Raw genomic sequence first — 17,451 nt, 5'->3', positions numbered from 1 at the left:
GACCCATACGAACTTGACAATCAGTTCTTGTTTCAGTTCCTGTTCGCTTGGCTTATAAGTCGTATTTTTTCAGCCAACGAACAGTATTTTTCTCTCACAACAAATCAGCCAACAGTACTTTCAGCCATGGCTTATCAACCAAACGAACATGACATTTATTAAATGATCCCTTTTATCTTTCAGTGACCCTCGTTCGCACGAACAAATTTGCACGACCTAACATTTCCATCTGATTTCCTTTTGTTTGAGTACCTTTTTCGAACCTCAAAACCTTTTTGACCACCATAGCTAACCCAAAACATCCAAGCCTCCTCTGTACTACTGAATTCCATGCCAACTGGAGGTGAGAAACTAGGAGAAAACCCATCCCTACAGCAAATAAAATATTTAACTTGGTGGTCATATAATAAGCAACTAAAATATGTCTGACCGCATGGGGAGAAAGAAAAAAGCATGGGTTACACACCTCTTTTGTTCCATCTCATATATCTTGATTCTATTTTGTGATGGACGCAAGTTGATGTTTCTTTAATCAATTCCAACACGAGCTGACGTAGTAGAGGATGACAAACAAATTAGGAGAATATTGATGCAATCTAAACACACACGGAGAGGAGTGCAGACCTGCGAACATGTTCGTGACGACACAACACAAGCAGCAGCCGATCGCCGACGCCTCGCCTTCGTGCTCGCGGGAAAAGCTGATCGCCGACGCCGATGCCTCACCCTCGCGGCCTCGTTCGCGGGAAAAGCAGACGGAAATCGCGCCAATAAGGAAAAGACGGCGCCAAAACGGGGGAGCGATGGAGTTATTCTTGGGCCGAGGCCCAGATAACAGAGGAGCGCGGCAGCCAGACCTGCAGGCTCCGAGCGCATAAGTCTGCATTCGTTCGATCCGGAGCTGACGGCACAGATGTGCTGACTGCACGGCGCAGTCGATCGAGGTGAAGTTAGACGATATCGTTCCGGCTCTCTCTTCTTTCATTCATTCACGCCCGCGTCCCAAGATTCCTCCGTCTCTCTCATCTTCACCCGTGTTTTTCATCTTCTGCTGCGAGATGATGGATCCAAGACTCTGCGAGATGATACGCGAGACTCTTTGGTTGTGCACTACCGCCGGCCGGGTAAGATCTAATCCCGGGCCTGTTCGTTTACCTTGAGATGGAGGGATTTGAAGGGGGTAAGAGGGGATTTTGATTTGTAGAGGATTGAATCCCTCTCAATCCTCTCCAACCCCCTGGTTTTGGGAGGGGATTTTGATTTGTAACCCCTTGGTTTTGGGGTCAAACGAACATGGCCTAGCTATCAGAATAGGATCCTATTAGATTTTACCTCTTAGTTCGGTTTTTTGTGGTTGATTGATCTCGCGATTTTGTTTTTGCAGTCGAGTCAAGTTTGCAGTTTGCAGGGAATTCCGGCCTGGCCTGCGTGGCAGCGATGGAGGGTTGCGAGGCCGTATCGGAGCGGCCTCTCCACTCGGCGCCGTATAGAAGCAGCCTCTCCACACGGGGCCGGATCGGAGCAGTCCACCTCTTTCACTCCCTCCCTCCCACCGCTCACGCACCTCTTTCACTCCCTCACCCCCTCCGCTCGGACGAACGCACTCACTTAGCCGGAGGCGACCACCGCGACGGCAACGAAAACTCCCCGCCGTCTTCTCGCAGGTAAGCGCCGCGCCCTTCCTCACATCTTTTCTCATACCTGTAGCTCTCTAGGGGTATTTAGGCTAGGTGTTGGGTTGGCTGCGAGATCCGGGGCCGCGAGATTTAGGGTTTTTAGGTTGGGTGACTGTTAGCGTTGGCGGCGGCAGCGAGATCCGGCGCCGCGAGATCGGTAAGGCTCGTCGTAGGGGCTGCTGCCATTTTAGCAACATCTGGTTGTCTGTATCCAAAACATTGCTAGAGATATTTGGGATCTGGGTGTCTGTATACAGCATCTGGTTGTCAATACTGTCTTTTAGGCTTAGGTGATCCCTAGTTTTAAGATCTAGGTCTGCCAGGTCGGACTTTTCTCCTCGCTTTCTAGTTTTTATCTATGTGATTCTTGCACCTCGGGCAACAACCTTCTTATTTTTATGTCTTCTTCGGTTATTCTGTTTGGCAAAATGGCATGTTTCTGTTTGTACCTCACCTTACTGTATTATTATAAGCTTCTTATTTTTGTGTCTTCTTCTGTCATTCTGATTGGCAAAATGACATGTTTCTGTTTGTACCTCTGTACTATTCTCTAGCACTCTTAAGACAGGCGCAAGATAGGGATATCTAAGTCCAATTGCCACTGCCCATTCCCAGTGGTAACAGTTAACATGCATCTACTGTTTTGCTTTTTCATTTGGGGCTTTTTGGAATTCGACCATTATAGAAAGTGGGCTTCGTCAAAATGGCATCCCGCAACGGGGCTTCACCGGATCGCCATTATGAAACATGGCCACCATGCCAAAATGCCATTGGAGAGCTTTGGGACTCTTTTATTCCTCTTCTGCCCCTGCCCCTTGACCGTAATTTCCCCGCTGAAATCGTGCTGGGCGACGGCAGACGCTTGTCAAGTGTGTCTCTGTACTCCGGGAAGCCTCTGGCCAATTCATCTCTGCCTCTGTACTACCCCGGGAGGACTGGCGGGCTCTCCGCTTCGCTGTGCATGGAGAACTCCATCGACCCTTCACTGGTGAAAGGCAAGATCGTCGTCTGCGACCGCGGAAGCAGCCCGCGTGTGGCCAAGGGAATGGTCGTCAAGGAAGCTGGTAGCGCGGCGATGGTTCTTACTAATGGAGAGGCCAACGACGAGGGGCTGATTGGAGACGCCCACGTCCTCCCTGCTTGCGCGGTGGGCGAGAAGGAGGGTGACGCGGTCAAAGCGTATGCTGCAAACGCCTCCAACCCGACGGCGACAATTAGCTTCGGGGGCACGGTCGTCGGCGTCAAGCCGGCACCCGTGGTGGCCTCCTTCTCGGTGCGTGGACCCAATGGGCTCGTCACGGAAATTCTCAAGCCGGACTTCATCGCGCCGGGCGTCAACATCCTCGCCACGTGGACGGGCGCCACGGGCCCGACCGGCCTAGAGGGCGATGCCCGCCGCACGGAGTTCAACATCCTGTCCTGGACGTCCATGGCGTACCCGCACGCGAGCGGCGCCGCCAAGGTGAGCAGGGGCCGGCCATGGAGTGCGGGGCAGGCGGTGTGCGTGCCGTGGTCGTCCGCGTCACGGGGCGACATGAACCGCGCACCGACCAGCTACCTGTTGCAGGACGAGGCCGGGAACTCCGGCCCGGCGTCGCAGCCGCCACTCCAGCGCGCGGGGACGGACGGCAGGTTCCTGTCCGATAGGCTGCGCCGCTCAGGCCAGACGCCGGTGTCGGGCAAAACGGAACAAGCGCTCTTCTTCAACTAGCGCTCATCTTCTCCGAGCACGGCGAGCTCCCCACACCCACCCGCCTCCCCATGCCCCCACGCCCAGCGTCACCCGCCTGCCCTGCACGCCATGGCCGGCCCTTGCTCACCTTGGCGGCATGACTGCAACGCCTCCCCGTCGCCGTCCCCCACGCTAGCCATGGAGTACAGCACGATAGCGACGCACCCAAGGTCGGCCATGGAGAACAGCAAGTACTCAGTACCCCCAAGGCCAACCATGGAAGGCAGGGCGCGCGCACGCCCGGAGAGGACGGCGCGCAGAAGGGAGGAAGCGTGCGGAGAGAGGCGCGTCATGGGAGAGCTAGCTGTGGGAGAGGTGGGCCGCCATGGTAGAGCGCGCCCGCTGGCTCCTCGCTCGGCGCTCGGAGAAGCAGCAGCAGCCTGCTCGATGCGCCCCTCTGTTCCGTCCGTGCGAGCTTTGGTGAAAGGGACAGGGGCAAAAGAGGAAGAAAAGGGTTCCAAACTCATCGGATGGCATTCTAGCGAGTGAGTCGTGTTTCATAATGACAAGCTGGTGAAGCGTCGTTGTGGGATGGCAAATCACCGAAGCCCATTTTCCATGATGGTCGCCAAAAAAGCTCTTTCATTTGTTGTCAACAGTTATGGATTGTTTGTTCAAATTCTTACTGCATTAAAACTTACTGCAGCGGTTTTGTCATACCTAGCATATGATCAGTATCGGTTGGGTGAGGACACTATTCACATCGAGGATGCCTTCGATCTTGATGAGTTTGTTATGTTGAATTTCATGGTTGATCACTCCTTCCCACATATGCAAGCAGATGAGAATGGCCTTGTCTTTTACCCAGGAGAGACTGATCAGAGTCTGCACATTTCTGTTCCCAGTGACAAGGCAAAGAAGTTTGTATCGTCACTGCTGGATGCTCTCCAGGAGAATGAGAGACATGGCATATGTTTTGGAGAGTTTGGGTGGAACAATCTATTGTTGAGCAGATCTACTGGGAAAGCTAAGTTTCATGGTGTGGCCTTGATCACAGATCTAGTTGGACCTGCACTGGATCACCAGCTTCGACTTAACTACACCAATGCCCATGCTGTCATGGCTCACCTGTTCGTAAATGATGTTCCTGATGACATAGGCGCTCTCTTGGATCTTATGCAGTATAATTTTACGGAGAGATCACTGTTTCCTATTCATTTCTCATTGGTTTTCATGGCAAACCACTCTGGTCTCTTCAAGGAGCTATTTGACACGCTTTTTAATGTTGTACCACCAGCTGAGCTGCATGATATTCTGCAAAGAATGAGAGCTGCTTTCCCTCTTACTCTTTTGCATTGGAGGGCATGGGTAAACAGTAATGATCTTTTGATGGAGACCTTTAATTTTAATGGTGGACAAAGCTATGTCATTCCTCATAATGCACCCAACCAAAGGAATCTCAGCAGAGATCAAAGGATTATGCTTGGCCATTTGATGATTAGTACTGTGGGCAGGCAGAGGTAAATAAATAGAAGGGTCGGGACATGCACTAGTACCAAAATGACAAATAGTACGCGTTACGATTTTCAGAGGTAAATAAATAGAAGTGTCCACTAACATAGAGACATCCAGTAGATGTTACAATTTCCAGAGGTAAATAAATAGAAGGGTCCACTAACATAGAGACATCCTCAATAACAACTTAACACACATCACATGCAAAGTCTGAATTAATACTAAGACCATAAACAGTTCACAAGGCTAGATTTCAAATAAACTTCTCTCCAAATCAGCCATACATTTGACGAGCAGGGATCCTCCAAAGGTGACCCCTCAAGTGTAGCTCCCACTGAAGGAACACGGGGATCAAAGGAAAACGACCATGAGTGACGCGTTCAGAACCTAAGCTATTGAAATCCTGATCAGCATGGGCCGTAAGAAATCTCTGATAGTGCTCCATCCTGTGCGCAGGACGATTCCTGAGAAAGAGTAACAGTTGTAGAGGCTCAATAAGTTCAAGCTCTGGTACAATTAGTATCTGCCTGTCCACAGTACTAATCCTTAAATGGCCAAGCATAATCCTTTGATCTCTGCTGAGATTCCTCTGGTTGGGTGCATTCTGAGGAATGACATAGCTTTGTCCACCATTAAAATTAAAGGTCTCCATCAAAAGATCATTACTGTTTACCCATGCCCTCCAATGCAAAAGAGTAAGAGGGAAAGCAGCTCTCATTCTTTGCAGAATATCATGCAGTTCAGCTGGTGGTACAACATTAAAAAGTATGTCAAAGAGCTCCTTGAAGAGACCAGAGTGGTTTTGCCATGAAAACCAATGAGGAATGGATAGGAAACAGTGATCTCTCCGTAAAATTATACTGCATAAGATCCAAGAGAGCGCCTATGTCATCAGGAACATCATTCACGAACAGGTGAGCAATGACAGCATGGGCATTAGTGTAGTTAAGCCTAAGCTGGTGATCCACTGCAGGTCCAACTAGATCTGTGATCAAGGCCACACCATGAAACTTAGCTTTCCCAGTAGATCTGCTCACCAATAGATTGTTCCACCCAAACTCTCCAAAACATATGCCATGTCTCTCATTCTCCCGGAGAGTATCCAGCAGTGACGATACAAACTTCTTTGTCTTGTCACTGGGAACAGAAATGTGCGGACTCTGATCAGTCTCTCCTAGGTAAAAGACAAGGTCATTCTCATCTGCTTGCATATGTGGGAAGGAGTGATCAACCATGAAATTCAACATAACAAACTCATCAAGATCGATGGCATCCTCAATGTGAACAGTGTCCTCACCCAACTGATACTGATCATATGCCAGGTATGACAAAACCATTGCAGTTAGTTTTAATGCAGTAAGAATTTGAACAAACAATCCATAACTGTTGAAAACAAATGAAAGAGTTTTTTGGAATTCGACCATCATGGAAAAATTCTTTTTAAAAAAATTCTTTTTTTGCAAAAGCCTTTACCTCCAGCAACGTTTCTTTTACCTATTATTAACATTGTATGAAGCAATATAGGTGCTCTGGAGGAGGATGCTTTGAACAGTCCTGAAGGACTGGTTTTGGTTCAGCGAGCCAGTGATCAAAATGATGCTGTCATTGGTTCTCATATAAGAGGAGCCCGTCAGTTTTGAGGAAGTAGATCTCTTGCTTCCAGGCACCGCAAGGCGAGTTATACTGTCGTCATATGCTGTCATTTGTTGTATGTTAAATGCCAGCGCAGTGTAAGGCTGACTAGAAATTATCAATTTTATCAGGCTCCAGATCTAACTTGGGGTTAACATGCCGGCGAGGGCAGAACAGATGGTTCAGGATAATGACAGTGAGGCCAATGGTCAGGTGTATGATGTGGTGCTCTACCTGGGAATAATTGATATCTTGCAGGAGTACAACATAAGGAAGAAGATTGAGCATGCTTACAAGTCCATCCAATATAACTCAATTGTCAATATCTGTCGTGGAACCCAATTCTACTCAGAGCGCTTCCTGAAATTCATTCAGACGATCTTTCCTGAGAATTCATAAAATAAAATCCAGTAATTCTTCACCTTCAGGAGCAAAGTGGAAGAACCATTGTTCAACGTGCATTGTGGCCCTCTGCAAGTATTCTTTTGCTACGTCCTTGATTGATTCTCTTTCTTGACTTGCATTCATCCTAGGATGGCTCCCTGTGGACATTTTGAGCTATGTGATAAGAGAATGTTGGCCTGATCATGGTAAGGTATAGCCTGGTTTCCGGATTATAGGAAGCAACCGGTATCTTGTTCTACATCGAACACTGACAGGCGGTGTACGCAAAGCCTTGCACGTTTGGTTGCTTGATATCCATGGAAGGGATGGAATATATAATATTTGGTTGGATGGATCACTGGGACAAGCAAATCCATGGATAAAGAATATACCTCTAGATGGTGGATTTCCTGGTCCGAAAAAATCTAGCAGACTAGCTTATCCATATCTTATCTTTGTCATTAGTAAATGAATTAAAGATTATTAGTATGTTATATTATTACTTAGTAATTATGATGATAGGATTAGTTTTGATAAGTGCTAACACATTGATTAGTGCATGTTTTGTGTGCTAATTAGGATATTAGTGGTGCTAATTAATATATTTTATTTTAAATTAGTGATTATCATGACAAAATTAGTATTAGTGCATATCTATTAGTGTCTAATTAGTTGTTATTTTTTTAAAAATAATAGATATAGTTAGTCAACTATTTTTATTCCATTCACTTTCATTCATCCAACCAATCAAAAAAAAATGGTTCGTCCAATCCATCTAACCAAACCAAATATGCATCACGGATATCCTTATCCTAATATTTATCCTCCAACCAAAGGCACTCTTAGTGGATAAATGTAACTTGAATTCCGCGCTCTAAGTCCATTGTAGTACTGTATGTGTAAACCTATTTTGCGCAAGGCCGTATTCTGTACGTAAATTTAGCTATTAGATTTTGGAAGTTCGCGCTTGGAGATGCTCTGAGCCTATTATGGTGAAAACATGAATAATATATTAGAGCATCTCAAGATTTTTCTATTTGTTTCCCAAAACATGTTTTCCAACTTGCAAAAGGGTATTGGGAGAAAAAAAAGAAATGCATCTCTCACTTCCAATAAATCAAATATTGGCCTCACAAGTTTTTTTCGTTGCCGCATTCTTTATTTTTCTCCGCACGATATAGTACATGTCGATCATTGCGCTCGCAAGAAACAGGTCGGTGTCCAGTCCAGCCTTCACCACGCATCCATGTAATGCCTCTGCAACGTGCCCTCCAACATCACCGCCAGAAGCACATCACTTGATGATGCTCCCAAAGTTCCACCCCACGCCATGTCGGCCCATCTCGTCGCCACCGGCGTGAGTTGGACAGGTTCCCAAGACCGTCCAGGACGGCCATCGCGTGCCCGCGAGCATGTGGCAAGTGCGGCGGCGTACGTGAACCGCCGGTCGACCCTGAACACCGCGGCGGCCGTGCGTGAGAACGTACGTCGCCAAGGCACTGGTCATCTGGCAGCAAGGCCGATGGTTCGTGTAGGTGTCCTGGCCGCCGCCGCCCCTCAGCCCCTCCCAGCCTCCCGCGCAGGCCTTGTCATCGCAAAACTAGAGATCCAGACTCCAGAGGGGAGCGCCACCAACAGGCCGTCAGAGAGATCGGGCGCCTCCAAGGGGTGGATTGCGGCAAAAGAACGCGCGCGGAGATGGAAGAAGTGCGAAAAGATGGGAAAGGGATATGGAACTCTTGAAGATGAGTTTTTCTCTTTTTTTTCTAAAAAAAATATGGATGGAGAAGGGATACGAGACACTCTTGGAATGCTCTTATTACAGAAAGAATTCTATAAAAACGATAAGTTATTAAAGGCCAATTCTCCTTTTGTTTCTACTTGCACAAGTTCAAATTTTGCATAATAGAAGATAGAAGATGATAGCATGCTCCGTCCGTCCATTCTACATGTATGCTAAATTACTAATAAAGTGGCGTTACTCATACTACTAGCGGAAGTGAAAATTTTGCATTTTGATCCTTTTTGGATTTTTGTTTTTGTTTTTGCAAACAAACTCCTGACGAAACCATCCCTAAAGATAGACCCAAAGCTCGCCGTCTTAGGAGGGTAATCCTAGCTACGTTACTCGGCGTCATATCAGTGCACGTCAAACCCCTGCCTGCCTGCCATGAAGGATTCGACAAGGCAATAGGCCCCGCGGACCTTGGCGTTGGTTCAATTTTTTTTATATACTAGCAGATTCCCGTGCGTTGCTATGGAAGACTCAAAATTTTCAACACAATAAAAGTACGATGAAAAGAAAATAGTGGGTCGAGAGCCTCAATTTTCCTCGCAATAAGAGTACACAAAAATATAGTGGGTCAAATTCAACAGACAACGACAAAAAAAACTTAGCTTAACAACATACTATTATGATCCACATTCAAATAAATAAGCATCGATTTTTTTTGTATCACTGTCAAACACAACCACAATTAGAATATCAAAAAAAGGGCTCGCAATAATCATAGAGAGCATCCTTACAAAATCTGTAACATTAGGCATCATATTTTATAGATAATTAATTTTGCAACCAGCTACAGCTAGCCATATACCACGCTAATGTGCAAGTGCAAATCGATCCTTCGTCAGAACACATCACTACTTGCACAACAAAACTATTATAGCTGAATCCAAACAGGGCTTGAGTCCAAAGCTCGTAGCACACATAAACTTTTGTGGTTATATTACTGTGCGACTATAACCAGTACTCCTCCAGCTTCTGCTTACCACTCATCTACAACCCATCCATATCCATACAATAACACTGAGAACTTATATGTGTTATGATCTAGGGAAAAAACTAAACATGATTTAGAAAGGCCCCATTGATCACGCATCCAGCCAGTTTATTCGGCATCAAATCAATAAGAAAGGCAAAGAATAGTAGCTATAACCGAAACGCAATAGAGCCTCTTCTTAGAAAAATAGATACTAAATGTTTAATAATCACCAATCTGAACTACCAAGGTTGTTAATTATTTAATGTTTCTCAAAACAATTCGACCCTAACATGATCAGATGTTTAGAACATCTGAATATGACAGCATGTGTTTTATGAGGTGATAATAGTAATACCTTGGCTTTTTTGGAAGTGGATCAGCTGCCTCCTGCTTGCTACCAGTAAGCTACACTGCAGATTACAAATACTCCAACATGATCTTGGGTTAAATTAGTACAGTGTACATGACACAATGAGATATAACTGCAAATAGTTGGGTGGAGGTAATAACTGAGTATATTCCTAATAGAAGCAAATAGAAAGAATGGTAACTGAAAGGAGGAAGCCAACAACCAAGATCAGTTATATGCCTCACTAATTTAAAGTACAATGAACTTTAAAAATAATGTAACATATTAAGCATGTTTGACGTAATTGAAGATTGATGTTGCTCCTTGAGGAAAAATAATTTGTTTCCTGATAATTTGGCATTATCTAAAAGCACACTTCAGCATTCCGTTGTAGTCAGTGTGGACCTATTTTTCTAGAGATCTATGCATGCATATATGAGCACCTTTTCTGAAAAAAAAAAAAATCAGTGATGAGCTATTCATTTCTGACAACTCAATGTGAGTACTGATGGGAAAGGTAAACTGCTATTCAGTCTAACCAAGCTTAATTAACAGAAGGATTGCTTTTGGGAAATTTCAATTTAGTTAGTAGAATTACTAAAACAGTCGTGGAATAGATCCCAATGAAAAAATAGCAGCAGCATTTAGCTAAAGCATAGGTAGTAGTGGTTAGCAGGGGCTATAACTAAGTATAGATGCATCATGTTTGAGTGCCTATTTTCTGAAATTACAACTCTGGTTCAACGATCCTACACTGTTCCTAATCTGGACACCTAAATTTTTGTCTCAATACCTGCAGCAGAGATCTGCAAGGGACACCTGACAACAGAATGGCCAGCTTCACTTTCTAAGCCACTGATCATGCACATATAATCACTAGATAAATGCCCGTGCGTTGCATCGGGTGAGAAAAAATTATCACGAGATAATATATAGTGCCATCAACATCCAATTGCCTAAGGATCAATTATAGATGTCACCATCTTTTGCAGGCACCTCTTTTACCTATCCTTCCATGCTATGAAGCTTCACATGAATAGAACTTCGCCTTTAATTTAAGGAACAATGTATCAATGTCCAACAATGAGTATTGTTTGAATAGATTGTATAAGGTGCTCATCAACTAGCTCTTCCTGTGGCTTGAAAATTTTCCTGCCCTTCCGATCGGATTTATCAAAAATAGTTCTTCATATGCTATCTCCCCTAATATTTTAGAACTCAGGCTTGACATCAATCTTAGAAGATTCATCGGGAGACCAGAAAATATGCAGTTGACGTCCCACCAATTCTTCCAAGTGGGAGCAGAGATATCAGAACAAACACTATAGCCCTGTTTGGTATAATGCCAAAAAAAAGATCTGTGCAAGCAATGCAGATGAAAACAAAACTACAGTACACTGACACCAGTCTATTAAAATGTACATTTTGAATACACTCGCCGAATTGGCACATACATCCTCATTCCTGGTAACTCTCAGCTCCAGAATGTTGCTTATCAGCAGCATTGTATTTGTTCAGCCTGTCCTTGTATGAAGACACCTTTTGATCTGCTCTCCCCGTCTTGACTCATCTTCCAAGTCTATCCTCACCTGTACTGTCTCTTGCCAGTGCTAGAATATTTTGCAGGCACACTCTTACATGGACTTGTGGTAGGGAAGAGAGTGAGCTTTTCTTGACTGGACTGCAGAGACATTCCAGAATAAAAGAGGGAACTGTAAAATCTCCATCATTAGCCAATTTCTTCCCCGAAGAATTTTGTAGGCACGCTCTTACATGGACTTGTTGCCAATCCTACTATAGAAGCATTTGAATCTGACAACCTCATACATAGGAAAAGCCATGTCAAATACTTGGAATCATATTAAAGGAAGTAATGCAATTGGAAATAATAACCTTTCAACATTATAGATAGGCTTAATTGTGGCATGCTTTATTAACCCCAATTAATAGTACATGTCAGTGAGGGCCGTGGAAACAATTACATTATTCTGAAATCTGATCCTATAAACCATGTAATGGATTGAGTGCTCAGGCCCACTAAGCCAAAGCACGAACTTTATGTTAGCACAAATAACACCATTTTGCATAGACGCTGCAAAGAGTCTGACAACTTCTAGTATTATGAGGCTCCTTGAATAGCTTGATTGCGCATTGCAAGGTTCCAGTCTCCATGTTGACAATGCTCTCAAGAGCTGAACAACATCAAATACTGTCTATTTAATAGATTGCCAGCATCTAAATGTATCGTGACATCAGTTGGTTGATTAATCATTTAAAAGCACCATTGCAATTCCAGGTTTAAAAAGAAGTAGCGTCTAATAATGTGTATTGACTGCCACCCAAAGGCAATAGCTATTCCACTCTAATAATGTGTCGGTAGAATAGAGAAGTCAACAAATGGCATAGCAATGGTTTGATGAGACCATAGATACATCACATTGCTCAGTTTCATGTATCATGGAAAACTTTCATTGATGAGCATGTTTTTTACTCTGTTCTTCATGCAGCCCTCTTTCAGATAATCAAGACTGCATCAAGCACTGGTCTACTTTGAGGATAGAGAAACTGACAGCCAAGGAAAGATCTGTCTTCCCATAATGCCAGGCACACCAAGCCAAAGGAATCAGGAATCTGAAACGCACACTTTTAATCATGGCTCTGCTTCACCTGCAGTGACCAGACCATCTGCTCTTGGTCTGCAAAATGCATCACCACAACAACAATAATTCGATTTCATGGCTTCAAATATCATGAGCTGAGGAAAATATGAAAGCAAAATATTTAGTGAGGTAGCTGATTATCACAGGATACTGCTACCATCGGTGTGTGTTACCAGAATATAATTTTGCAAGCTAACAAACATCCAGCATTTAGGATAAAACAATTATGTACCATCAAATTTATAAAAAGGAAAGCCTCACTTCACATCAAACTTACCAGTATAGCATTTTTAAACCAATACTGCCAACTTGCTCGAAATACAGGGTCAGCACAGAATAAATACAGAGAATAAGCCAAGTGGTAATAAATTTTCACATGCTAAAATATTTTCTCTTTGTTAAATAAACAACGAAATTGTCTGGTGAGGTGCTTGTGTTCTCACCTAGGTCACACCTCTTCACCAGAAATGAAATAGTAGCGTCCAATACCACCAAATTGTCTGCCAAGAAATGTTGCACAATTTCAGGTCACGCAGTATAAATTGCAATTATAAATCAAGGTCTTCCATATATCAACAACTCATCTGCATTTGGACCAAACTATTTTTCGCAATGCATAACCTGAGAGACTAATTCTGCAGACAGAGAACAAAGGAAGCGTAGCAGCCCGACCACCATTTTTGCACTTCAGGAACACAAATCTACTCTCGTAACAACAACCTATAGACTGTAGATAGAGTTTGTCTGTTTTTTTTTATCTCGTGTAATCCATGAATTAATTAGAATCAAAGTTCTAGCTATTAACCGAGTTACATGTCCCAAACAAAATGAATGCATCTACTCCGAATTGCAGTTTACGAACTGTTTCCAAAAGATTGTTGCGCAAAACAGATGCCCAAAAGAAACATGTTACAAGCTAATTGATTTTGTGATTTACTGGAAAAACAAATCATGACTCCTAGAGCAAACCATAGAGTGCAACCTCTTGATGTCTCGTCTCCTAGAGTCCGAGGTCATGACGAGAATGATGCTGCAGCCCCTTCTTTGCCACTGCCTCTTTCCGTGCTGCCACTGCCATATAACCGAGCCACGGATCCTGAATTGCAGCCTGCTGTGGGAACCAGTGGAGGTGCCGTCGACATGGAGGTTCTAGGAAAGCAACAATGGGGCAAGACAATGAATCAGCTGTAGAGTGAATAGATCGGCAATGGTGTAGTCCGGCGACTCGATGTCATTAGCTGGCCACGTACCCCAAACCACCAGCGAGTTTTCTAGCGAATCGACGGCATTACCTTGGTCTCCTCCCACGGTGCGGTATACTGAGGCACCAGATCTGCCGATGGGGCCTGTTGGATGAGCGGACGTGTGAGGTGGGAGTCATGGATCGGAGTGGGAGCGGGGTAGCAGGGGAGCTATGGTGCCGTTGAGGCCTACCGCGGCGGACGTCGAGACGTGGCGGAGGTAGGGGGCGGGCGAGCATCAGGAGGGCGGCGACGAAGGGGAAGCGGAGGAAGACGAGGCAAAGCTGGCGGTCCCCGGGCTAGGAGAGGATGCGAGTCAGAGTTTGCAGCGTGGAAGAGCTGGAGAAGGGGATCGTCGCGTGAGCCGCCATGGCTGTCTCCTAGCCGCTGCATCGGCGGCGGTGAGAGTGCGGGAGGGGATCAGGGGACAGATAGGAGAGGGAGGCGAGGCCTGATGTGCCGTGAGGGGCGCTATCAGCACTGGGGGCCCACCTGTCAGCGCGGTAAAAAAACACGGAGGGGAATGGAGTCGCGAATCATGTCGGGGTAGATGGGTCCGTTCGAGGTTTTTTAGTTGTAGAGATTGAGAAAGTGTCTAGCCTTTTTTTTCTCAAACGACGCAAGAGACCTGCGTGTCATTTCATTAAGAAGAAGAAAAAAGGAGCTACAAGGAAGGTGTCAAAGACCAATCCTGAATCCCCTACCAGAAAGTTACAAAGGGAGGGTCGAGAGACCAATCCCACACAGCACCAAAACTATAAAAGAAAAAACGAGTAAACCAACAAACACACACAATCCAACTCAGCTCAACAAAAGAGAAGTGTCTAGCCTTATTATTATTATTATTATTTGTTTTGATAGTAAGGTTGACACATGTCACATTTAGGAAATATAACTTGACTGGGCCAACTGCCATCGATGGTGTCTTTTCTGCTTAAAGTTGTTTTTCAAAGTCCAAATAGGATTCGAGAAATTATTCTTGAATAATCCAAGCAGGTCACTAATGTTGCTAATCAGTCTGAGTTTAACATTTCGGACAAATATATAGCATGTCATCTGCTACTGCACACTAAATCTACAAGAAATGCAGGGGAAAAATGAACTGAGTTGATGGCCAATGCAACATGAAACTCAAAGCAATTGAGTATTCTAAAAAAACTCTACTACTGTTGAAACCAGGAGGTTATAGCATGTCAATATCAGACTCCTAAGCATTATTTTTGTCTACTCAGAGAACTGATCCAGATTAAGAAAACAAGCAACTAACTCTGCCAGCACAAAGGCACATGGTAACCTGCTGCTCTGACCCTATACATAACTAAAAAAATATACTGGCTCAAGGATCAAAGAAAATTAAGCTCTTGAACAAGTTGTAATATCACAGTTTGGCAACTTAGCAAATAAATTGGCCAATATAAAAAACCTTGCGATAATCAGGGTGCAGATTTATTACCAGAAAATCACCAAAATAGCTTGAGTTCTGAGTTTCAGGTTGATACAGTCAGAGAAGCACCAAAGTAACTCTGCATGAGATAAGGAGATTGATAGTAGTGTGACATAATCGGTGTGAGATCTGAATGGCATATTAGATTATTATAAACAACCGGAGCCGCTCATCTAGTTTAGAAAACAACCTTCTAGCATTCTTTGAAAATACACAAGCATTCTCTGAAAATACACAATACAGAATCTCATACAGGAACTGAGTTCATGCAGAAAAAAACTGCATATCCAAATGTGAATAGAACTACCATTCATTCAGTAACATCTAGCAGCAAGGAAAATCTAACTGATAGACAATAAGATATCGGCACAAATTAAAGGCACATCGATCATACGTTATGAGTTACAATATTTAGAGAATACTCATAAAGGTACACGTAACAGCACAAATCTACCGTTTTTAAAATACTTGTTAAAACATTGCTAAACCCCTAGGACATGCTTCCCTCCATGTCAGTTGTTACCTTAGAATACAGCAGAAGGGTTCCAACCTAGGGGCCGTTCGGATGGTATGAAATTCAGCGGAAGTCACTGTTCACGGCTGAAAATACTGTTCACTCTCTCACAAATTCCTCTAGATTTCTTCAGATTCCTCCAAGCGAACAGGCCCCTAATAAGTATGACATCATTGATGGTGTTGTGAGACAGTCCACAACTCACCTGTGTATAGTCTGTGAGCGCATGGTGATACATGTACCAACTAGACCAGTCCAACACTTGCACCCTCCCACCAGCCCCTCCCTCTCTTTCTCTCCCTCACACTTCATTCACCCCAGCAGAGAATTAACGTGAACAACAGAGAAGAGAGGAAGGGAGGGAGAAGGACTTACTCAAAGGTTCATTTGACCATTTATATATATATATACACACAAATTCAAATTCAAATTAAAAAAGATGATTTGTTGCTGACTTGGCCAAAGAGAAGTCATTTGTTTCCCTGCCCTTCCTCCCCTGTGGGTTCTCCGAGTTCCTCCATCTCTCAAGGTACGTATAATACTATTATATATATTGCTGCTGCTGGTTTTATCTATGTCACCCTGACATACTTTCTTTAACTCAAATTATTTCTTCAAAAATACTTGTTCACATCATTTGTTGCTGCTACAGGAAAAGAACCAAGAAGACAACTGTCAAGGCTCGGAGGAAGAAGGCAAAGACAGGGGACATCCCTGCACCTAGAGAAGCCACTCCAAGGACAAGAGCAGTAGTTGCCAGAGAATCTACAGTTAGGGCCAGGTTAGAGGCGGAACAAAGCTGAAGCCAAAGCAAAAGCAGCACTGGAGGCTGCACAAGCAGCAGCAAGGGAAGCCAACAGAGAGCTCCCTTATGAACCAGTGCCTCCTAGCTCCAGCAACACCATCAGGTCCAAGCACTAGGAGGTATGTTATGTTTCCACTTTAGTTTGATTCAGTGTGTTAAGATCTATGACATTGTGCTCCACCATACTTCAAAAAGTTGTGTTGAACACAGGAGGTTGGCAATGGTTATAGTCCCAGGAAGCCAAGAAGATGGAGTTGAAGTTTCACAAGTGCTACAGCACCCCGTTGCCAAGAAGATAACACCAAGGAAGAAGCATATCTGCTCAAAGATCAAGAAAACAGGGAAGTAGCCACATGAGGGGCTTTTGTGCTTTGTGTGAATGTTTGTTGTCCAAAAACTGTTAACTGGCTCCCTTTTGAGCTGTGTTCTGGATGGTCTGGATATAACCATAGGGTATGGATTATCCGATCTAAGTTTGGGTATGGGCTTGGAATACACGGGGAACACCCGTTTCCCTGTTTCACCCATTCTCGTCTCCTCACGGGATATTATGTTTCATAATTATGAAATATGATTCTTTTTTTAGTATTACTCAGTTAGGATTTATATATTAATCATCCGATTTTAATTAGGTTCTAATCTAATTAGTAGTAAGTATTTTTTTATTTAATAGTCTCTGATTATCACTAAATAAAGGGTAGATCAATTCTTTTTTCTAGAGATTCTAGAGAAAGTGAGACAAAGTGAAGTGAAAGAGTTTTTTTTTGTATAAGAATTAGATTATATCTATTATT

The 17,451-nt window shown here is 44.1% G+C and overlaps 1 protein-coding gene and 1 long non-coding RNA gene across 4 annotated transcripts; one reads left to right on the top strand and one right to left on the bottom strand.

Annotated features, from left to right (window-relative positions):
• The first annotated feature begins 635 nt into the window (after window positions 1–635).
• Window positions 636–12,635, top strand: LOC136467316 (subtilisin-like protease SBT1.6). 3 transcript variants are annotated; one of them, XR_010761553.1, is made up of 4 exons: window positions 966–1,124; window positions 1,385–1,664; window positions 6,388–6,536; window positions 6,627–6,922. XR_010761553.1 is itself a non-coding variant. In XM_066465967.1 (2 exons), the coding sequence occupies exon 2, from the start codon at window positions 2,380–2,382 to the stop codon at window positions 3,385–3,387; it is 1,008 nt and encodes a 335-aa protein (XP_066322064.1). In that variant the 5' UTR covers window positions 636–1,124; window positions 1,385–2,379; the 3' UTR covers window positions 3,388–3,547. The 3 variants fall into 3 exon arrangements, 1 of the variants encoding a protein (XP_066322064.1); XR_010761554.1 differs by lacking the exons at window positions 6,388–6,536; window positions 6,627–6,922 and adding an exon at window positions 12,501–12,635; XM_066465967.1 differs by lacking the exons at window positions 6,388–6,536; window positions 6,627–6,922 and having other exon boundaries at window positions 636–1,124; window positions 1,385–3,547.
• LOC136467317 (uncharacterized) lies at window positions 11,337–16,236 on the bottom strand. The gene is made up of 4 exons (XR_010761555.1): window positions 13,946–16,236; window positions 13,636–13,802; window positions 11,767–13,153; window positions 11,337–11,674 (listed from the first exon to the last, which is right to left on the bottom strand). It is a non-coding gene; the product is annotated as an uncharacterized lncRNA (long non-coding RNA).
• Window positions 16,237–17,451: the final 1,215 nt, after the last annotated feature.

The sequence above is a fragment of the Miscanthus floridulus genome, chromosome 7, assembly GCF_019320115.1.
Source record: "Miscanthus floridulus cultivar M001 chromosome 7, ASM1932011v1, whole genome shotgun sequence".
NCBI classification, from domain to species: domain Eukaryota; kingdom Viridiplantae; phylum Streptophyta; class Magnoliopsida; order Poales; family Poaceae; genus Miscanthus; species Miscanthus floridulus.
Note: the sequence above shows the minus strand (reverse complement) of the source record. Positions and strands in the feature narration are given on the sequence as shown.